At 36.4% G+C, this 24,343-nt stretch overlaps 1 protein-coding gene and 1 long non-coding RNA gene across 4 annotated transcripts; one reads left to right on the top strand and one right to left on the bottom strand.

The window, feature by feature from the left end:
• The first annotated feature begins 11 nt into the window (after positions 1–11).
• csk (C-terminal Src kinase) lies at positions 12–22,403 on the top strand. 3 transcript variants are annotated; one of them, XM_082159209.1, is made up of 14 exons: positions 12–476; positions 2,052–2,104; positions 9,783–9,895; positions 10,026–10,139; positions 12,470–12,582; positions 14,369–14,588; positions 17,540–17,633; positions 17,767–17,832; positions 18,424–18,523; positions 18,624–18,714; positions 18,824–18,897; positions 19,028–19,223; positions 19,319–19,405; positions 21,006–22,403. In XM_082159209.1, the coding sequence occupies exons 3-14, from the start codon at positions 9,881–9,883 to the stop codon at positions 21,186–21,188; spliced, it is 1,353 nt and encodes a 450-aa protein (XP_082015335.1). In that variant the 5' UTR covers positions 12–476; positions 2,052–2,104; positions 9,783–9,880; the 3' UTR covers positions 21,189–22,403. The 3 variants fall into 3 exon arrangements, with proteins under 3 accessions (XP_082015335.1, XP_082015334.1, XP_082015336.1); XM_082159208.1 differs by lacking the exon at positions 2,052–2,104; XM_082159210.1 differs by lacking the exons at positions 12–476; positions 2,052–2,104 and adding an exon at positions 6,176–9,598.
• Positions 1,259–2,045, bottom strand: LOC309490197. Its single transcript, XR_014202627.1, has 2 exons — positions 1,827–2,045; positions 1,259–1,774 (listed from the first exon to the last, which is right to left on the bottom strand). It is a non-coding gene; the product is annotated as an uncharacterized lncRNA (long non-coding RNA).
• Positions 22,404–24,343: the final 1,940 nt, after the last annotated feature.

A 24,343-nucleotide genomic window follows, 5' to 3' on the forward strand; every position in this document is an offset into this window, starting at 1 on the left:
TCACGGGGCTGTCTGAAGAAGTGCGTTTCCTTTTCTAGGGCCTGTGTGTTAAAGACAGCTGTAGCCCTTGGGTGTGCTGCGCTTCCGTAACGCTTACAAACTGCTCGCTTCAGGCGGCTTTCCGTTTATCGACTACTCTGGTCAGTAATACGCCGCAACATTTGTGCTTTTTAGGCTAAACCGTTTGTTTTCGTACACGCCTGTTTGAAGCGCATACACCCGCCGCTGTCTTAACGGTTTCTGGGGGTGTAACGTTATTTGTATGCACGGACGAGCCGATCATCTTTTGTCTGCTCTGCATTGATGTTAGAGGAAAGCTCTCTGGAAGATCTGTTTTGCTGAATGTGTGAATGACCACATCTGTGTCTTCTGTTGATCAGAAGTTGACCCACACATGGACTAAGTGGACAAGCCTAAAACATCTCTAACTTTAAGGCGTTTGGACACCAAAGGCTGATCATCTAGGGAACACATAGGTACATTTATGTATTTTTATTACGCCTGTGTAATAGCTTGATCTTGCCACCTTTCTGCTTTCCGTTTTTCTTGCAACCCTCTCTGCATGTCTAAGAATGGGCGCATTGTGTTTTTGAATCTGAATGCGATGGGTCTGTTTCACAGCTGTCTAAATAAGAGCCACTTGAGGCTGCTTGCATGAGACAACGTGTCTTTGATGGTACATCGTGTTTATTTAATCATCTTAAATGAATCATGTGTGTAAGAGGCATTATATAGCCCAGTTTGGTCGCCAGAATGCATTGGGTGCAGGATGGCATAATGGACTAATCCCAGTTTGAGATGCATTGTCTCCTTTCCAGTCCTGATTGGACCAGCAGTGCTGTTCCCCATCAGCATCATTCTGGGATTGTGATGTTGTCATGGTTCTTTGAATGTTTAATAACAACATCTGAATGTGGGTCTGGTCTGTAAATAATTGAACTGGGGTTTTGGTCGCGGACACTGATAATTTTCGAGCTGTTAAGCGACGCCGTTTGTAACCAAAACCTAGAATATTTACATGATATTTAAACGAGAGAAAAAAATTCCCATGCTAAAAGGGCAGTTATTCAAATCATAGCAGAAAGGCTTCAGTGTGTTTTTGCCTGCATTAATATTAATGAGTTGGATTTAGAAAGGTTGAAATCCAAAGGTCACTTCCTCCCTCTAAAGTGCAGATTTTAAAGGAACAGTTCCCCAAATAATGAAAATGACCACTGGCGTGTTTTTTTCTTCTTTTTTTCTTAAACTTTAATTTCTCTTTGTTTATTTTTTTTATTATTTTATTTTAAAATTCTCCCATAGTGAAAGTGATTGTGAATGGGGACTGGCTATGTCAAAGTTATGACAAAAAGTAGGAGTGTCAGATAAACAGTTCCTATGCAGTGCACAATATCCCAGTGGTCACCGGTGAAGAAAAATGATTAATACTTCAAAAAATGGCATGTCGATATTGGTAGTTGTGTGCCGTTTTTACCAGGGTTATTATAGTGATCTGTCTAAAACTAAAACTACACTCTTAAGAAATTCTGGGTTGTTTTTCAACCCATGTTTTTGCCAAATATGGACAAACCTAACCGTTGGTTTAATTTTTTTAATAAAATGTTTAAACCCAACAGTTTGGTTTGTCCATATTTGACTCAAACATGGGTTGAAAAAAACCTAGCTAAAACATTTTCATTACTTGGGAAAAATATATTTATTTTTTTTGAAATTTTTATTTTATTTTATTTCAACTAGTTGCCAAGTCAAAATTTCTCATTTTTATTTGGATTAACTTGGATGTACTAAAATAACTTTTTTTTAAAAAAAAGACTTGACAAGAACACAAAAAAATAATTACTAAAACTTTAACTAAAATGAAAATGGAAACCATGATAATAAAAACTGTCTAATAGGGTTTTTTTTTATCTGAAAGCTGCAGCAGGTGGGAAAATTTTCAGTAAATGATGATTCAGATTTCAGTGTGATCCTCCCACAAAAAGACATAAGACATTGAATATAGTGCCGAAGTCTTATGGACTATTTTTATGGTGCTTTTGTATCCTTTTTAGGTCTTGACAGCCCCAGTTCCCATTATATTCTTCTTCAAAACCACAGAAGAAAGGTGGGGTTTTTTTGGATGGAACTATTTTTTTAACTGGGCAGTCGTTCTAGACTGTCGCTCTTACCATCATCGTATGTCTGTCTGTACATTTTACACTGTTTCTGCCCTCATTGGTTAATTCTTTAGTGCTTTAAATCTCAAAAAGGATGTTGTCGCACAGATGGCCGTTAAATGCAGAGCCCCTTCTTTGAAGAGCATCAAAACTGCACTTCCTGTTTAGTTCCTTTAATTCACACCTGCAAGAGCTCCTCAGTCGGGCTTCACTGCATCGTCAGTCTTAATGACTTTTCTGTATTTCTGAACAACTCGGCTCTGTCATTTACAAAGGGGTTTTCCCTGCTGCTAAACTGCTGTGCTTTTCACTTGCCCAGAAAGGCTGTGTACAGCTCGACTTATGTGCGAGAACATTGCTTTTCTGCACATTTTGCCAACAGCATTCGTTTTTACAGACATATGCTATTTCATTATTCTAATATACATCTCAGCACTTCCTTACAGAGTCGGACACGTGATACTGATATCGCTCGTTACTGTCCTGATCTGTTAAATTTCTTTGCAGGGGACGAACACTGTCCAGCTGCAAAACGCACTATAAATGAAGTCCATATAACTTCTAAGTCTTCTGTTTTAGGATCCAACCTAAATTGAAGTCATTATAGTTGTGTGTTTGGTTGTAGAGCTCATACCGTCACAGTGGCTTGTCGGTAGATGTAATTAAGCATCAAAGGGAGCTGTAGGAGCAGCTCTGCCCAGAGGGGAGATAGTTTGCAGGGTCAAGCTGGTGTGAGACGCTCCCTGCCATGACGCTGGCTGGTGTGGAACTTAAAAAGCCTCATGGTAACAGAACAGAAGGAAATAACTGGGAATGATTATGAAGGCTAATGATATACGCCCAGTGTGACCCTCATTTACTGGGGTTGTTTTTGGCCTTGCTGTATTTGCATTTGTGATGATCTCCAAACGTAACTATTTTACGAGGTGAAGATTTTGTTAAAGTAAGCATGAAGGTCCATCTAACTTGTCAGTAGGGCGTAAGCAGATCATTCGAAAACATACAAATAAGATCGTACAAATGCATATAAATTAGCAACCAATTCACCAAAACTTAAACTAGTTATGAACTTTTCCAAGTTCATATAATTTTAAGGTGTGTTTAAGGAATAACAATTTATATATATTTTAGGAAATAATTTGGAGGGTTTTTTTTAACCTAAAGCAAAATCATATTTAATATTTCAGAATGAAAAGGAATATTCTCTCAGTATCAGCCCCTACACTGATGTGTTTTCCTGAGGCCTTCATAGGAACGCTTTGTCTTCCATTGCGGAGGAATTTTGCGCATGAATATTAATGCCATGCATTTCTTGGTGATGAAGTATGAAGACCCTCCCATAACATCTCAGTGTTGTTGTTACTACTGTGTAATCGGATGTGGAAGTGGTGATTATTACTAAAATAACATGTACTTGAATATGTAATTATGATGGCAGAGGGCCACTGAGCCCCACCCCCCCACGCATGTCCCTGGTTATTTCAATTAAGTATAAATTATTAATGTGACACGGGCTCTAATATGAAGGTATCTATAAAACTAAAGTTCAATTTTTTTTAAATTTAGAAGATGAGACGATAGTGTGTGTGTGTGTGTGTGTGTGTGTGTGTGTGTGTGTGTGTGTGTGTGTGTGTGAGTGTGAGTGCTCTTATCAGCTTCTAAAAAAAAAAAAAAGTCACAACATTTGTATGGTGAGGTAATGTGCTGAATATATTTGGTGTGGTCACGGTAAGCAGAATACCTGAGTTCAGAATCTCTCAACCTGTTGAATCTTGCCCCAGTGCACTGATAGTAAAAGTTAAGAAATTCACATTCCATAATGCTGCTTTTCTTCATCTTCCCACATAGATTTAGCAGTACAATAACAATAATTGCCTTTACAAAAAAGTACCAAGGTGGTGTAACCTTGGATATGCACCAATGTATCAGCAGCTGATGTTTATTGGCTGATTTTTGATCAATTTAAAACCATCTGCATATTGGTTATTGTCTGAAAAAGGTAGATATAATAAAACAATGGTTTATTAATCAACTGCGTGAAGGAAATGTCTGTTGTAGGGATGCACCGATATGACAATTTTGGCCGATAACCGACAATTCTTTATATTTGGAAGCCGATAACTGATAGATTAGCTGATAATTCTACATTTTTATATAATTTTTGAGAGCCTGGTTACAAAAACAAAAGTCTCACCATTAAAAGCCACACAATTATAATGTTCTTCTCATTATAGTTTTATGTAGCCTATATGACAGACTTGCACTCCATGTTGCACTTAACTGTATTATTCCATTAATATTTCAAGAAATTCAAAACCATCTTGGCGAACAGTGTGTATCTAATGTGTCTCAGCTGAAGGAAATAATCCATTATTTATCGGCTTTAATAAATCGGCCAAATTTTCTCATTGGGCCAATAACGATAACATTAAAAATAATCGTATATCGGCCGATACCGATATGGTGGCCGATATATCGGGCATTCCGAGTCTTTTGCATAATCCAATGTTTTTCTCTGGGTAAACCTGTATGAATTTCTTTCTTCTGCTGAACACAAAGGAAGATGTTTTGAAGAATCTCAGTAACCAAACAGTAGATGATTGACATCCATAGTTTTTGGGGTCCATGGGGGTCCATCAACTGTTTAACCAAACCAACATTCTTCTCCAAAATATCTTCCTTTGTGTTCAACAGAAGAAAGAAACTCATACAGTTTGGGAAAAACTTGAGAGTGTGAAGATGACAGATTTTTATTTTTGGGGGGAAATAGCCTATCCCTTTAATGTAGATTTAATTTATACAATAAAGGATGGCCTATATTTTACATTTTATTACTTTATTGATATACCCAAAAACTAAACCTACCTGAAAAGTGTTTTTCATATGCATCTTTGTTCTGTTGTATTTATGTTGGCCTGTTGAATGTTATATGGATCCAATCAATGTGCCAATGTAGCAATAAACTAGCTAGTTGGCCTATGCATGCTCGGAATGCGTTTTTGAACTTTGCTCATTTAAAACATCATTAAAACACGAACCTATTTTAATGACAAAAGTTCAAATAAGAGAGCAAGTGACAAATTTCGGAATCGGCCAATAGTTTTTTAGCCAAAAAAAAAATCGGTGCATCCCTAATATACACTATGATAATCATATTAATATTGAATTATTTTCATGTCATTGAAAGAATACAGCATTACCATGGTACTGTAATGAATTAAAAAAACTGGTACTTTTCAATTCTTTTCCTCATTATTTTTGGTGATCTCAGAATGACTGGAGGTTGAATATCACACAGATTCATACTGCACATTTTTTTGTTCGTGCTTGCACTCTAATGTAACTGCTCTTTATCCATACTATAACTAAGGCGAATACGCAAATGAATGCTTGATATTGAGCATTTCCCTCTGAAACTTTCATTTTTAACACACACACTGACACATTAGCACTTCATAACGGATCTAAAAATAGAGCGCATATCTCAGCGGCCCTCCTGAAACACACTGACTGTACTCATTAAATTAACATGTTGAAAGATGCCCTATTTGTGGTTGAAAGGGAGAATCGAAGAGCATCCAAACGTTCGATTAAGGTCATTCGCTGACCCATAGTGGTATTTGTGCATGGTTGTAAGTGATCAGATGTTTTGTTAGAGGATGTGAAGTAGATGGATTTAAGGGATGAAAGGCTGCGAGGCTGGAATCCGCTCTATCTCCGGGCACATCATGTCTCTGTTCTCTCTCATTGAAGCTGGTTTCCTGGTTCCTCTTGTGGCCTGGAGGCAACTGTCATCCCTCCCCTACTGAGTCTCACTACTAGTCTCACACGTGCTTTACTTTGAACATGACAGCATAAATCACATTCAAAGGAGTTTGGCTTTAATATTCTGCAGGGCTTATTTTCAGAGCTGAACCATTAAGATGAACAGAACGATCATTAAAAAAAATCCCGGGTCTGGAAAACCGTAAAAGCAATGGAAAATTACTTGAGAGTCTTGTTCAAGTCACTCAACACCTTCATCAAATGCTTATATAAGATTCTTAAGGATACTTGTGTTGCCCTTAAAAAGTCGATGTCCATTAGACCAAGTCTGGATAGAACTGGGTTGAAGTATCCACTTCTGGCATACAAAGATGCTTTTGTTGAAGTCTGTGAATAAAAGGAAAGGCTTTGGTTGTCCATCATGCCCTCTGGAAACTTCTGCAGTCCCTGTCATATTTGAGCCACCAGAGTTGACTGGATTCAGTGGCAGCGAGCTGCCTGCCGGCCTCCAAATGTCTGCTCCAAGTTTTTAGATACTCGAGGAATGAAAAGTTCTCTTGTGCAAGGCGTAGCCCTGCTGATGCAATCCCTAAACAATGATATCATTTGTAACACGGGATTTGCCAGAGCACACCCCGAAATTGTTGCTGATCACAGAAAAGCCTCATTGATTTTGATTGGTGAATGCATTCCTCTTTGAATGTCAGCTTCTTGTTTACTAGATGAGCCATTTTTGTGGTTGGATATCGTTTAGAATTGGCAGTATCCTGCTCTCTGATGTGGCACAATCTATCTGTCTTTCTGCATCATCTTAAGGTGCTTGCATGACTGCATTTCTTTTGTTCCTGCCATTAAGGATGTTTAGGGTGAATGTGAACTTTGTGTCAGTGCAGTAGTCAAATTATTAATTGCAAGCCGGAGATATCCATCACTTCACATTCTTTCTCAGATCCTGTTCACAGGGTTAGCCTATCATTTATATTTCTATAGGGTTGCTGCTACTGTGTGTTTTGGGATCATTCATCAGGCAAAAGTATGATTTAAGGTTGAGTTATGCACCAGTTACTTGAGGTTAAGTGGGTTGTTCAAATGTCTAACACAAGTACATCTGATAGTAATAGTGATGCATGCCTTAGCGAACCACACTAATAAAATGTCTTAAGTACAGGTTGCTTTAAGTGCCAAACAAACAAGTGGCATTGTGAGAGTGTGATATTAATAGCTTTTTTCTTTACTTGACAAGTGTGGTAAAGAGCGGCGGTTAGTAAAATTGAAACAAAATGTCTTCCTGCTATTTATCGCAGACCACTTGTGGCATTTAAAAAAAAAGTTCAGTGCAATAGTGCATTTAAAAAAATAACCATAAGGACAAAATTGGACACATTCGAAATGGTGAGCCACTACAATGACAATCACTTTCCTGTCTTTACATAATTCCTGTTAGCAGTGAGTATAAAATTAGGTAGTCAGAGCAGCAGGGGAAGACAGTGTTTTTAGAGGGAAGTGTGTTATATCCTCACTATAAGGGCTTCTGTGGGTTGCGCTGCTGTTGGCGCCCCTTTTGCCGTCTGCTGCTCTAGCCAGGCACTCTTCAACCCATAGTGCTCATCACCCTCCAATGCCTGTGTGCCAATACAGGAAGACCGTTCCAGTCTCTGCAGCTCAGACAGGAAGTGACTTCATGTTGTGCATGGGGCTTGCTGTAGCTTTCATGCCAGAGCTGCTTTGCATTGAACAGAGTGGCAGTCGGTGTTGGTTGATATATTAATGAGGTCAGGGCGCTCAGTGTCATAATCATATCTGGTTCACAAATGTCCCGCATGCACTGCACTTCTTGTGAAAATAAGGTGGGAGGATTGAACCTGTGTGAATTTACTGTTACACATAAAGAAGTATAGGAGAAGTTTTCATGGGTAACTACCAACAGCATCAAAACAAACATGCACTACCTTAAATGTATTTAAAGCAGTGGTTCTCAACTGGTTTGGCCATGGGACCCACATTTTACCTTTTTAAAAAAAATTATAACCAAGCAAATTTATTTCTCAAAAATGGTCAACACACACACACACACTTTACGTGACACACACATACATTGTAAGAATATCACTAACACTGATGAGTAAAGAATATAAGGTAAGGCTATTAAAGGCAATTTTTTTTTTTAATACATTAAAGTTAGTAAGTTGGTGTGAGCCACTGTCATCAAAAATAGCACAAAGTGAAAATCAAGTGGTATTTTGGGTTAAGATTGCAGAAACTACAGTAACCATGGTAGATACAGTCATTTATTGGTACTTTTTGGTGACTTAATAATTGACAACGTAACTGACGTTACATGCTCATAATTTCATTGATATACAGCGCATGCCTCATTTGCGAACGGCACGCTACGAACACAGTAGCCAATAACATCTGACCGTACTGTAAAGTTTATTTTTCTGTGGTGAGAGACTTTTTATTTAGTAACAAGTTATGAAAATAGTGTTCAAAAAATTACACCGCAGGGCTTTATGCTTAAGGTCCGGGTATACTTTATTTTCCACGTTTCGCTCCATCTCGCGAACAAGTTGAGTGCGCTAGACTTTCAAAGTATACTCCTTTGGCCGTGAGCGTGGAAAGAAGCGCTCGGCGCTTTCGCACTGTTTATTTGACTTTCTTAATCATTCCAATGGACCAATGAATAAAATGAAGGCCCTCTTTTCTAGTTGAATATTCTAGAATGTTTCGCTCTGAAATACATTACATTACTGAAGTAAAACATGTTGTGACGTCTCGACTTTTAAAGCTCTGTCTGCTTTTCTGTTTTAGAGTAGATAACTGGTTAGATTTCCGCCTCCAACCAACTGTTCAGTTGTTCACTTTTAATGTAGAGCAGAAATACTTCAGGTACATTTGGTTTCTGATTCCAGATGCAGTTTATTTCCCTAACTGGCAGCTAATTTGTTCCCATGAGAGTTTTAAATGAGGATTGCTGACTCGCATGTGTCATTGAATTCAGTTCAGAAGTTTCTTCTCCCTGCAACACTTGTTATAGTGGAAAAAACGCAATAACAACTTTGAGATACATGTTGCTCATCGTCACGAAAGTGAAAAGTTTTTTTCTTTTTTTTTCTACTTCTCATTTCTGTTTTCTGGTGTTCTCAATTCTCAAGCTGTGGTGTGAGTTATTTTTTTTGTTTTATTTTTATCTGTGAAACAGCACTGCTTTATTTAACCTGAAGTTAACGTGAAGATACCGAGTCTCACAGATCTTTGAGTAAACGGTCTAATCCACATTGTGGCCTAGAATGAGCCACTTGGACTAGAAAAATCTGGTAAATCGACCAACCATTGTTTGATTTATTTTTGGGAGCAGCTTTATCTGAAATAGGCTATACCACAATAATAATAATAATGTAATTTAGTTAAAAAAAATTATTTCACATTTTATAAATGTAAATAACAGCAACGGTTTCCAAAAGTGTAGGCCTATGTACTGAATAAATAAATGAATAACCCAGGAAAATACCAGAAAACGTAAAAGTAACACTTGGACAGGCTTTTTGCAAGCCTGCTTGCTGCTCAGCTCTTCTTCCTGTCTGATGCATCGGAAAATCTACAGCCGCCACTTCCCCTTTGAAAGTGTGTGTGCTGGAACTGCATTTGCTGCTAAACCGTGTTTGCTGACATGCTTGGTAGGTCTAATTTTGAGGCACTGGTTCAATTTGAGTTAATTTTCTCTATGAGTATCTTTCTAAAAACAGCTTTTTAGGATTTAGCATTGAAGTGTTCTGTATGTTCAGTGTTTATTTCATTGTTTGGAAATAGCAATGTGTTTTTCTTTCATTTCAATAATGAATCAATGTGCTTTCTCGCCAGGTTTTTGGCCAGTTCTGGCTACAGCTGTACGCCTCAGGCTCAGCTCTGATGTTACCGGCTGAAACGGGTTGGCTGTGAGCGGACGATTTCCCTCGGATATGTCTACCTTTGAGGTAACACAAACCTCAAAGTGTTGCCATCAGGATATAATGTGAATTATGGCTGGGGTTTATTTTGTTGTAGTTTGGACATCAAGGGCTTTACCCAATATTTTTCATTTACATGTCCTTTTTTTTTTACTAGACAATCTGGCCTCCGGGCACCGAGTGTGTGGCCAGGTACAACTTCCCTGGAACGGCAGACCAGGACTTGCCTATGAGCAAAGGAGATGTCATGACTATAATTGGAGTAACTAAGGTAAAGTTTTGAAAAGGAATGTTAGAATAACATGCATTTAAAGAGTTCATCATTTACTCACCGTCATGTTGTTCCAAAACTGTATGACTTTATTTCTTCTTCAGAACACAGATCTTTAAAAAGATAGATGTTTTGAAAAAAAATGTCTCAGTTGGGATGCACGATATTTCGGCCACCATATCGGTATCGGCCGATATGTTCATTTTTAATGTTATCTTCCTTGTTATATTTTAAATGTTTCCTTTTCTATAAAAGTCTACTGCTTATATAAGTTCAGAAGGTCTTCCAGGTTTGTGGAATTGTACACGCAGACCAGCCACTAGTCATGCGCCAAAATTTTCAAAAGTCAAATTTTTCTGTCCATGGGGTAAGAAAAATAATCTTAAAACAAGATTATTTTTCTTACCCCATGGACAGATCATTTTGCTTGTTTTAAGCAAAAACTCACTTAATTTTCATTTATTTCCCCTGAAAACAAGACATAATATCTTATCTAATTTTACTTATCTAGTAAAAGTTTTTGATATTTGGACTGGAAACAAGACAAAAATACCAAGTAAGAAAAGCATTTTTTGCAGTGTGAGACCCACAGCATTTGATCACTGGATTTACAGAAATCATTTCTAACACTTTTAAGTGTTTTCGCAACATTGCATATCTAATCAGCTCCTCATGAACACATTAATTATTATTTGAATTATCACTCAGTGAGTCATTTAACCACGTATTACTGTCTTTGGAAGGCTTTTGTCTTTAAAATGTTTTTAAATTTTTTTATTCATATTCTTTTTTTTGTCTGCTGAACCTCTTTGAGCTAACATATTTACTTGAAGTAAGCCCTAAAGTTAATAAGTTAGGTCAATAATAATAATAAAATGAAGTTCACGGTTCTCTGATCTTGCTGGTAAAAAAAAAAAATTTTTATTAGCTTTACATTAAACTAACGAACCCCTGCAGTTCCATCAGGAACCCCATGGGGTACGTGCTGGATGTAATGTAATGATGTAATATAATATTTAATGCACTTTATGTTGTTGATAACAAAGAACAGAATATATTTTCCTTCTCTTTGTATCTTTATACCAATATTGTACAAGATTATCCTATTCAAATCAATGTGATAAACGAATTCATCTAAAAAGTAGTCAGAATACAGTACCTAAAATTAGTCATCTAGATTACATTACTTACTTAAATTTTTGTCATGTAATTTGGAATCAGTAACTGACTACAATTTGTAAGTAATCTACCCATCGTTGGTTGTAATATTATTATTGTAATATTTAATCTCACATAGGTGAGTTTATTAACCCGCTAGCATAGCGCTCCAGTTTACCAGTGATCATCTTTAGCTTCAGCGCATGCAGCTCAAACAGCGATGCACTATATTAATAACTATGATTTTGACAGTTTCCCAATGTTCATCATTTTTGTTATTTTCATTATTTTATTTGGCCATCAGAGTGTAAAATTAATTTTAAAAGTTATGGAATCTTACACTGGTTCACTATAGGCTACTGTATTGTGTTTGATTCATGTTGAAGTGTTTGAGACATGGCTTTTAATGGTGAGCATTTTGTTGTTGTAATCAGGCTCTTAAAAAAATATATAAAAATATGGATTTAGATTTATTGGCCAATCTATAGTTTATCGGCTTTCAAATATAAAGCATTATCGGTTATCGGCATCGGCCAAAATTGTCATGTCGGTGCATTCCTATGTTTTTGTTGTTGTTTTCAAGCAATTAAAGTCAGTGAGGTCCAGTGTTTTTTGTTTTTTTTTGCTTTTGACCCCATTAACTTTTGAAAGTTGAAAAATTCTTCAAAATATCTTTTTATGTTCTACTTTTATACAGTAGAAATTATACAGTTTTGAATGACATGAGTGTGAATAAATGATGACAGGATTTTCATTTTAACTGTTGATTAACCGCTTACAAAAATATATGATTTGCTGTTCAAGAAACATTTCTTCTTATTATTATTGTCAAAAAGAGTTAGTAAAATTTTCAACATAAAATACTCAAGTTCAGCAGAATATTCATGCTATTTTTGCCGTACATTGACCAGTGGCTTCCAAGGTCCCGAAATGGCATAAAAATATCATAAATGTGCCATATGATAGCTGTGTGTGAGGAACAAACTGAAATTTAAGTCAGTATTTGCCTAAATTAATTTTCACTGGATTGATAAGTCCAGCGCGAACATTCTGCTAAATATCTCTTTTTGTGTTCCACGTAAGAAGTGACGCTATACGAGTTTGAAACATTAAGGCGAAATATAAATGATTTAATTAACACATTTAAAATGTTTGTTGTTGCTTCATTCCAGGATCCAAACTGGTACAAAGCAAAAAACTCGGCAGGACGAGAGGGTACCATACCAGCAAACTATGTTCAGAAGAGAGAAGGAGTGAAGTCTGGCGGTAAACTGAGCCTTATGCCGTAAGTACAGTTCATTCTCGTGTTTTTTTTATTTTATGAGATTGTTTTGTCAGCATTGATTCTCATTGATATACAGTAAGAAAGAGTGTTTGTGTGAGTTTCGTGCATACAAACACTAGCACGCTATATTTAGCATGTATCTCTGATATCATCACAGATCACCTACTATATCTGTAATTATACACAAATGTCTTCCTGCTTTCCGGTCCACCACAATAATCCAAAGACTCATTTGAATCGGCCAGCTGTTTAATATGGAAGGAGAAATCAGAAAGTATAAATGGCACCACTCAGGCCATTGGAAAAAGTCCATCTCTTGGCATCTGATATGCAAAAGCCAGAGACATGCATCATGATAAGAGTTCGGTTGTAAGAGAGCATGTGATATTCTTCAATTACTGACTGCTTTGAGAGAGAACAATGGATATAATGACGTAGATGTCTCAATTTTATTTAGCTTAGCAAGACAAACTAGCTTGCAGCATCAATTGAATCTTAACCTGATGTATGGGATCTGGATGTCTGCTTTTAACCATGTGTAATGGAAGGTTTAGATTTGGATGAGTTTGGCTTTAGCACATTGTGATGTTTTTTGGTTGTCTAGTCTTTGGTAAGTGCACAGCTTTGGTTTATTTTCGATGGTGTGTATGTATATGTGTGGGTAATTAGGAGATACAGATTGGATGTTTGTCATGCCAGGGAAGCCACAGAAGGGCCAGGCAAGGCCAGCGCTGCTTTTGGAAGCCTGTAATTTAGCCTTCGTTTCTCAGTCCTCTGCACAATATTATGTATCTGAATCAGTGTTTCTTTACTGAATTCTCTCCATAGTTGGTCTTAAGTACATGCAAACCAATACTATTTTTTGTGACACATTTTAGTGTTTTTAAAGTAAAATACCATTATATCAACACGATTTTGGTTAAGTGTTAACTCGCATGTTTGAGTTATTCTTGACCAATTCATTAAAAGAACCAACTCCTAAGAGTCATTATTTTGTGAATTGGACTTCATTCATTCATTTAGCAAATGCTTTTATTTAAAGCGAACCAATTGGTCATAATTTCAAATTAAAAATATAATTTGTATTATTTCTCATATTATTAATTTCATACTGTTTATACTAAACAAAACAGTTCCATTTTTGTAACGTTTTTATTTATTCAATTGTTCAATTCAATTGTTCAATTCAATTTACATCACTAACCCTAAAATTTACATAAACCCCGCCCCTGGGAACTCGCAGTCCATGTTGAGAAGAGGAAAAGTATAGAGCACATTTGTGAGTCTGCTCAAGCTGTCTCATCCGTCTTTTCACATGCAATACAGTACGTAACACAAATGCAATAGCATGTCACTGTAGGCATCTTACAGCAGTTCCCACACCAGCGATTTTATAGATTATCATGACAGAATGTGCTAATTGAAGATAGTTAACTCCACATCAGCAACATAAATTCATCAACTAACCATTCAGAAATGTCCTGTTGCATGTTGTCACTTCTTCTTGAGTCTTGATCGGAGCTGCTAAAATTCAAAGTGCAAGACTGATTCAAAACAATAACGTGTGGGCTCATGGACCTTTTTGAATGATCCATTAAAAGATCAGACTAAAAAGAGTATGCAATTGTGTATACTTTTAGTGCTTAGAGGTTTCATTTCTGCACTTTAGACTTTATAAACTCTATAAACTGACTAAAAAGAAAAACAATTCTTCTTCGTCAGACAACACAAAATATACATTATCACTTCTCAATGATACACATGTCCTTTATCTGTGGTCACTTAGATGGTTCCATGGAAAGATCACGCGCGAGCAGGCAGAGGGGCTTCTCCACCCCCCAGAGACAGGCCTCTTCCTGGTGCGCGAGAGCACCAACTACCCCGGCGACTACACCCTGTGTGTCAGCTGCGACGGCAAGGTGGAGCATTACCGCATCATCTACCACAACGGAAAACTGTCCATCGATGAGGAGGAGTACTTTGAAAACCTCATGCAGCTCATGGAGGTGAGGGTTGCTGGCTTGGTTTAAGCTTCAGATTAGCCTAAAAAGAGTTGTATCAAAAACTTTAGATATACTGTACAAACCTAGTGCACTCATAATACTTTGGAAAGGAGAAAGTGCAATGGGAATATGGTGGAATAAGTCATGCCTTCTAAATAAGATAATCAATGGCTAATTGGCAAAGTCATTGTGTCACTGAAGCTCCGGTTGCAATAAAAACACACTCTGTTCTGAGACGTACGCTTAGGACTGCACATGTCCACTGGCTGGTCCTGCCTGAAAAATGCTGGGGGTTTTTTTGTCAGGATTTGAGCGTTTAGAAACACAATTTATGAGACAGTTGTTGTCAGATTTCATTAGTGATTTCAAATGTGAAATGTAATCGTAAGGTTGATGAACAACCTTTGGAGAATTTGATGTTTCCCCATTCAAAGAGATTGTACTTGCATGACTGAAACAGCTGCCAGAGAGGCATTTCAAAGATGGCCGCCGAGTGAAATGACTTGCCTTAAAGAGACTCTGGTTGTATATTCACAGATAACTGGCATAACGAATTTAGGGTCTTGTGGATGATTGGTAAAATATGCTGCATATATATATATATATATATATATGTATAAAAACATATATAAGTATATAAACCTATATAAGTATATATATATAAATAAAAGCGCAAAACACATTCCATTGTAAGCCCAGCGGGTTGTGAAACTATCAAGCTTCTTCCTGTGAGTCCTTTTACCGCCTCTGTCAACATTTTCAAATTGATCGCCACACACACAAAGCCTAAAATAGCCCTAACAGGAAGTCAGTCCACATCAGACGCACTGGGCACAGAGATGAAGCAAGTATTTACGATAGACTCCAGGAAACAATTTTTTTACACGCACACCTTGTGCTTTGAGGTCAAAGGTTCACTCCAGGCTGTGTTGAAGGAAGTGACACTGCTAAACAAGAGCTGTGAAATGGGTGTTTTAATGAAAGAGGTTTATTCTAGTTGTATGTCTAAGTTTAACAAAGCAGTGCTATAGTTCGGTGATGGGAATGGGATCATCAGATGTAACACAATGTTACTTAGATATATTAATCATACCATAGTCATTTCCTGATCTGCTAGGGATCATCATATTTGGATGCCAGCTTGTTACAAATACAAGCTTGTTATTGGTGGTTGCCAGAGTGTTGCTAAGATGTTCTGAGTGGTTTTAGTGCTTATTTCCATATCATAGGTTGTTTGAGATGGCACTAGTCAAAAGAAAAAAGTTTTGGAATTTTGTGGCCATTTATCTGTTTGCTTTAAAAAGCAATTGCACACATCTTCTCAAACAAGCTTCATCATTTGAGGTAACATTCAAATCTGTAGTACAAAGCCTTAGTTAGCAAGCACCACTAATGAAAAGAAAGCCTTAAAAAGGGCTGATTTACATGTCATTTGTATAATTTTACATATCTTTTTTTATTCCACTGGTCATTGGCCTTATTAGGGTCGGTCTGTGTGATTAACCAGTCATCCGTTCTCAGTTAAGTGTTGATAATGGTTCTGCTCTGGTTATTCTAGATTGGGGTCTGGGTGGCTTTAGTGGTCAGAGCAGAGGCTCTATGGGTTCCTCAAGTCTTTCCTCACCCTTTCTATTACAGAATTCCACACATTCTTTAGTGTAATTTTGGCTACAGTCACTCTCTCTTTCTCCCACCCTTATAGCCTCAGCTGAACAGTTGTGCTTAAACAGTCTACAATAAGGCTTTATGTCCATAGTGATTAGACTACCAGAGAAGATATTCCTCCCACAATCCACTCGATAACATTCCTCAGAAAACCAGTGGAGCGATATATGCAATAAAAGCCTCAAACTAATACTGTGTGTGTCCACTGTTGTGTATCCATTAGTGTTTGTTGTCGCTCATTTGGGTTCATCACATTACAGCTCTGTGTCTGACCAGTTAACTTTATTAAATTGATACTTCTATTCAGAAAGGATGCATTAAATTGATCAAAAGTGACAGTAAAGAGATTTATAATGTTGCAAAAGATATCCATTTCACACAAAAAATGTTCTTTTGAACTTTCTATTCATCTAAAAGTATCCTGAAAAAAGAAATCTTACATGGTTTCCACATAAGTATTAAGTAGCACAACTGTTTTCAACATTGATAATGATAGGAAATGTTTCTTGAGCAGTAAATCAGCTTATTATACTGATTTCTTAAGGATTTACTAAAATAGTATTTTTGCATCATAGAATCACTGAAGTGTTTGTTACAGTCTAGTCATGCAAATGTGTTGATATTTTGAGCTCGTGCGTGTATAAGAACGGCGCGCGCACGCTCGCTCGCTCCAGTTCCTGGAACAGTTGATAATGAGGAAGTGACAAAGAGGAAACGAGCGCAGTTTCCAGATCATTTGAACCACTCAATCGATGCCGTTTCAGTCATGTAACAATATTATCTCGTCGTCTGGCCACACGATTATAGCGTCCAGACATATGGAATCACTAACACGCATTTCAGCACTAAAATGATAAGAATGTTCTCGCCTGTGTCGACTTGTTTCTCTGAGGAGAGGAACGGGAAACGCATGAGTCCAGCTCAATAGCGCATACGTGTACACCAGCGCACTCTGCTGGCCATCAACATTTACTGCGTTGCATGTGCTTATTTATTGGAAGAAAGAATATATTTGTAAAACGTGTTACGTATTTCATGAGTCATTGTCTATTTAAACAGCACATTCGAGGCTCATTTTACTTTTTCAGCTGTATATAATGTGCATTTATTTGCATATTGTTTTGCATAATTCAGTAAAGTGTTCATTTGTTTAAAAGTAATGTAGTATTATCAGCTGATATGCATATTTTATCATTATATTGCATGTTACTTTTTTTGTAAATGAGCATTGTGTGTGTGTGTGTGTGTGTGTGTGTGTGTGTGTGTGTGTGTGTGTGTGTGTGTAACAGCACTACACTAAAGATGCAGATGGACTCTGTACCAGACTTATCAAACCTAAACTCATGGAGGGGACTGTGGCGGCCCAGGATGAGTTCTCTAGGAGTAAGAGACTTCTAGACTGTATTCATATTTACACCTGCATTTGCTTCATTTATACAGGTTTAAATTGCTGCATGGCTTCAAAGTTTGTTTTATGAAAGGTGTTTTTAAATTCATGAATCTTCCTTCCCCACAGGTGGCTGGGCTCTGAATAGAAAAGAACTGAAGCTTAATCAGACTATTGGAAAGGGAGAGTTTGGAGGTATGAATGTGCTAATAGCATGCTTTTGTGTGATTAGAAACCACATCTAGTTCAGTGGATCTAAATTAATTTGGTTAATAAAGTGAGATTAAATGCATAAAGTATATTTGCATTATTTAACACATTTATTGCAGGTTTGCATAATAATCTGAGTTTGCATTTCACTACTGTTTTTTTCTTTTTGAGGAATACTAAAATCTGCTTTTGTTCAAGTGTGATGAGTAAATGCCTGCTCACGTTTAGTCTAGAACCACAATAACCATCATGTTCACACAGCGCACACAACGCATCTGCACCTTCAGATTTCTCTGACATGGGGACAGGAGACAGTCAGTCCATAAATGGGAAAACAAAGTAATCTGCGTTACTTGTAAAAGTAACTCAGATATTTTGTTGTAAATTTAAAAAGTAATGAGTTACTTTACTAGTTACCTGAAAAAAGTAATCTGATTACGTAAGTCTGATTACGTACTTGTAATGCGTTACAACACTTATACCAATAAACATAAATATATTAACAGTAGCATGAACTGTACAGGCAGTCAATAATTCATCCAGCCTTACAAAAATTATGCTCTTTTTGATTTTTAGATGTGATGGTTGGAGACTACAGAGGCAAGAAAGTAGCGGTGAAATGTATCAAAAATGACGCAACAGCGCAGGCCTTTGTTGCAGAGGCTTCAGTCATGACGTATGTCCCCCCTGATTGACCAATCAGAATCAAAGATTCCAGTGAATAAAAATAATAAGGAATAAAAAATAAATATCAATATTGATGTTGACTCTTACAGGCAGTTACGGCATAATAACTTGGTACAGCTGCTGGGTGTGATTGTGGAAGAGAAGGGCAGCCTCTTCATTGTCACTGAGTATATGGCCAAGGTCAGTGTCTCCAACCTGTCATCACTGAGAACAACTGGACTTAATCTTGTGGTTTAGGTATATAAAAGAATACTTTAATAATTTTTGACGTCTTCATCTCTTTCTTCAGGGTAGTCTAGTGGACTATCTGCGCTCCAGAGGACGTACTGTTATTGGTGGAGATCGTTTGATCAATTTCTCAATGCAAGTTTCTTTTTATCACTTCAGTACTTATCCAGCTTTGCCTCATAATTAATTCTAAAATCAAGTATATCTTCAGTTTTTACATTTTCAGAATGTTTTCTTGAATTTCTCTTGTTGATTCATATTTTAGGGATGTCTGCAAGGCGATGGAATATCTCGAGGCCAATAACTTTGTGCACAGGGATCTGGCGGCTCGTAATGTTCTAGTGTCGGAAGACAACATAGCAAAAGTCAGCGACTTCGGCCTCACCAAGGAAGCGTCTTCTACTCAAGACACAGCCAAACTCCCGGTTAAGTGGACTTCACCTGAGGCCTTACGAGAGAAGGTGTGCTGTCTGCTTTTGGTTTAATATGTTTAAATGGAGACATGCAATAGGTCACGTCCTCTAATCTTTTTATTTTCTACCTTTGTCTGAAACAGAAGTTTTCCACTAAGTCAGATGTATGGAGCTATGGCATCTTACTGTGGGAGATCTATTCCTTTGGCCGGGTACCATATCCAAGAATTGTAAGTCACTTCAAACCAGAAACATAAAAAAAATAATATATATATGAAGAGCTCTTTTCCAAAACGCGATAAACGCCAGAGTTTGTCATGTCATTTTGCTGTGTACTGAACCTATTCACTGCGTTTCATGCCAAATCGCTATATTTCCTTGTTTAAAATGTCTTGCAAGATGCAGTTTTTTTCCAAACCGCGAAAATGCGCCAAACCTATTTTTAGCCTAAACGCGATACATCCTCTGGACTAATCAGAATTCTCTCTCTCTCTCTCACCCTCAAATCACTCGCGCGTATAGCGACACCAGGCCGAAACCACGAAATTCGCGCCGCAGGATCTCCAGACGCGCCTAAACGCGTCTTTACATTGACTTAACATGAAAAACACTTGTGCCAGACGCTCTATTCGCGTTTGGTGTGAACGCCACTCACTCTCTCACTCACACAAGGTCATGTCGTGATTTGTTTTATGTAAAGTGGACAACAGTTCTACTTTTTATGGGTGCGACACTTTACTGAATGCCAGTGTATTTATTACTGACTTTTTCTTTCTTTTTTTAAGACAAACCATCAATTTTTGGAAAGAATTTATGGATTTATAGCGTTCTGAAAAAAAAAAAAAAAACTTTGAATTTATCATCAACAATATTGTTGTTTGATTTAATGATCATTGTTCAACATGTTCAGACTGAGCCAAAAAAACATTTTAACAGGATAAATTGAATATTCACAAAATGTGTGGGTCTAGGTAAAAAAATTAATTTTCCTGAAAACTATTTAAATGGATTTATAGCGTTTTGGAAAAGAGCTCCTCACACATATATATATATATATATATATATATATATATATATATATATATATATATATATATATATATATATATATATATATATATATATATATATATATATATATATATATATATATATATATAAATCAATGTATTATTATTATTATTAATCTAATTTACATTAAAATAAATAGGATATTATTATCAATACATTTTTATCTTATGTCACCTCAAAGTAGAAAAATTACCAATCATTTTTTATATATTATTGTATTATTTATGATTATTATAGTTTTAATTATCTAATTTAAGTAAATAAATAGGGTATTATAATTAATATGTCACCTCAAAGCAGAAACATGACCAATAAAAAAAAAATACATTTGTAGGTTTTTTAAATACTATTAATATAATAAGAATACTATTAGTATTATATCAATATACACTATAATGAACAGAAACATGACCAATAAAAATACAATTGTCATAATATTATCACAATATTATTTAATTATATCATATATTTAATTTATATGATATATATTATTATTACTATTATTAATTAAATTCAATTAACTTAATCTAAAAAATTTGGTTTTAATAAAAAAAAGTATCTAAATTTACATATTTCTTTTTTTGATATTATTATCCCATCATAATTTAGTAATGCTATTAATATTTTAATTTAATATTTTAAATATTTATTTCTGATTCTTAGTATTTTAGTGTCCAGGTAAATTCCACCAGTAGAGGACACTGTTGTCTACTTAAGCACAATCTAAGTCATGGTGTCCTTCGTCCTGTCTTCTCACAGCCTCTGAAGGAAGTTGTCCCGCGTGTGGAGAAGGGCTATAAGATGGACGCCCCCGACGTCTGCCCGGTAGTGGTGTATGACATCATGAAGCAGTGCTGGACTCTGGACCCCGTGGTGCGACCCAGCTTCAGAGAACTGAGAGAGAAACTTCAAGATATCATAACCAATGAGCTGTACCGATAAAAGACAAAAACTAAAGGAAAAAACACAGGAGGAAGACCTCCATGGGACCATTCTCATACAATCTGACCAAAATCTACTCTTAAAGCAGTGGACTTGAAAAACTTCAGCAGAAATTTCTTTTGCAAGCGCATACTTGTTTTTTCTTTGCATTGTTTTCATGGCTTGATTTTCTTAATTTTGGGGAGGCTGGCCTTCTCTACACCAACTCACCTCTTTTTGAATCATAAGATCTTCAGCCTCCTCTGATTCATCCTCATACACTCCCTCATTACGGACTTTTGATTAGCATGTAGTACTTTCTGCCAAAAAAGGAAAAAAAATCAGTTTTATTACTAAATCTGTCCATAAAACAAAACAAAATAAAATTATCATGAGAAATGACATTCGGCACCCATAAGGCAGATTTTTTGCTAAATCTTGTACCCAAGAACAATAATTGGCACTTAGGGAAACCGTATGTTCATCCCAAACTGTTTTCAGTTCCAGTAGCCAATGAAATACACAAGAGAATCTTTCTTCCATTTCACAGTGCCTTTACGGCAGAAGTCTGTCTCGCCACAGAGCTTGTTTTTTTATTTTATTTTATTTTAAATATGGTGTGTAAAAGCGCTTTGATTTCCTGTTGTCTTTCTCATCTTTCCAAACATGTCAGTCTGAGCCTCTTAACCAGAAAGGATGAATATAAACATTGTAGGCCTTTCAAAAGAGATGTGGCTTGGGTGGAAGCTGAAATGCTTTAAAGGGATAGTTCACCAAAAGTTGAACACAAAAGATATTTTGAAGAATGTTTCTGGTCCCCATTGACTTGCATAGTGTGAAAAAAGTCAATGGGAATCAGAAATTGTTTGATTACCAACATTCTTCAAGATATCTTCTATTGTGTTCAACAGAAGAAAGAAACTCATACAGGTTTGGAACAACATGGTGCGTAAATGACAGAATTTTCATTTTTGGGTGAACTATCCCTTTAGTTCAAAATAAAAAAAAAGATGTATATCAAAAAATATAAGAGAGAAATTATACAAAAAAAAGCCACAAATACAGATTTGTGAAATATTTGTTATATATTATATGCTGATTATTGCAAAGGACTTGATTTTGCAGTGCTTTTCTCTTCTTTTTTTGCTGCCATATTTCAGATAAAATCATTCCACCTGAACAGTTTGATAAAAACAAAAGATAAATGACAAAAAAATAAAAAGGCTGCCAAAAAGCTTTGAATGTGTGTTTATGTGCCCTTAAATGTGACCAAACATTTTAAAGGTCAGTCAAATAAACTAAACGCACTCAGAGAGGAAACGTCATTCATACAAACTTCTGCGCGTTTAGCAGCGACTCGTGACGCATGACAGATTTTCACCATAAGGTTTTGACAGACGTGTATGAAACAGTAAATCATAATACCGATGCGCTCAACGTATGTCACGTCTTTAAAATCACATCATGCACCTCCACCAGAATGTGACAGGATTGTTCTCTGGTCTATCTATAGGACGCTGTATTTCTGCTCGGCGCATGTTTCTCATCAGCAACATGATATCAAGAAGAGGAAGATTCATGAGCGCGCAGCTAGAATGAAACCTAAACCACTGAAATGCTGTGTTTGTGGTTTTCAGTGAAGGTGAAGCCACCTCTGGCCAAAACAAAATCAATTGAACGAAAACATAACACAGGGAAATGTTTGCATTTCTCTCTTTTATAGATACATATTTGAATACACATTTTTTTAGGGGAGCTACAATTAAGGGCTGCGTAAATTATGATTTTGGAAGAAATTCTATTTTGAAACCTCTATTCCAGAGTTCACACGTGTAATCAGATTTTTGGCGTGCTGTTCGGGGGGAGGGCTGCTCCGAGCTTGGAATTTGGCCCAAATCCAGAGTAGCTCCCCCCGATATCCCTGGCTGGGATAGGAACCCATCGAGAGTGAGGAGTTGGGGTGGTGGAGGGATGCTGTCATGGGACGGAGGTGAGAGAGAATTCATATAGGCCTCGTCTCGTGCTGATTGGTTAGATTTTCTGAATGTGTAATTCTCAATTGTTCAATTCTCTTCATTTAGGAAAAGGAAGAAAAAAAACAAAACATCCAAAGTGATAGCCAACAGATTTTTTAAACATTTGACTTTTATGATAGTTACATCACCTCTGAAAAAATCGAAGCGATGGTAATGTAATAGGCAAATTTCCTCAATATTACATTTTATTCATGCATTAAATGCTGTTTAATTTATTTATAATCGGTAGTTTAAAAAAAAGAAAGTATTTTTGCATTTACGAATGCATGTTAAAAATGTTTTCTTAAATATTTTAAGTTGTCTTTTGTTAAAATATATAGATATGAAATTTATGTAAATGTAAATGTAAATGTAAAATGAAATTTATGTATAAATGCAATATTTGAAATAATATATGTATTGCCACTAAAAAGTAAAATTAAATGAATAAAAACTATTTTATATATAAATATATATATATACATGCATACATACGTATACATATGTTGATTACATATATTTAAAATTGTTTTTATTCATTTAATTTTTGTTTTTAGTGGCATGCAAATGTGTGTGTGTGTATATATATTTATATGTGTGTGTGTGTATATATGTACATACACTGTAAACAAAAATTACATCCCCAAGTCAAAATGATGCATAATTTAATATTATGCTAATTTATATTGATTAAACATTTTTCATTTTCATTTAAAAAGAAAGGGGAATGAAACCACTTGTAGTACTTCCCCTTAAAAGTGAGATCCGGAAATGCTAACGAAACTTCAAGCACGCGAGCTTCCCTGCTTAACAAGAAAGAATGAGGTAAGTTAGGGAGACGGGACCCCAGCTTCCCCCTCGGGCGTCCTGTGTGCTTCACGCCAGAACGCTTGACTGTGGATGTCACCATGCATGTGTCACGATTTGCTCTGTTTTGTGGTCTATTTGGAAAACATTGCCAAGGGACAGTAAGAAGAGTTTAATTCAACCGTATCGTTTAAAGGAAATGATTCTGATCTCATGTTATGAGGGAAGAACAGAAATGTTGAAACCATCCCTGCCTAAACAGACTAAGCAGTCAATAGCAGCAGTGGGTTATATCCTTCAGTCTTTCTCTCCGTGAGATGCAGAGTTCATGCGTTCGCCTGAAGAGAGCAACAT

This window comes from Leuciscus leuciscus (genome assembly GCF_965113295.1).
Source record: "Leuciscus leuciscus genome assembly, chromosome: 25".
Taxonomy (NCBI): Eukaryota; Metazoa; Chordata; class Actinopteri; order Cypriniformes; family Leuciscidae; genus Leuciscus; species Leuciscus leuciscus.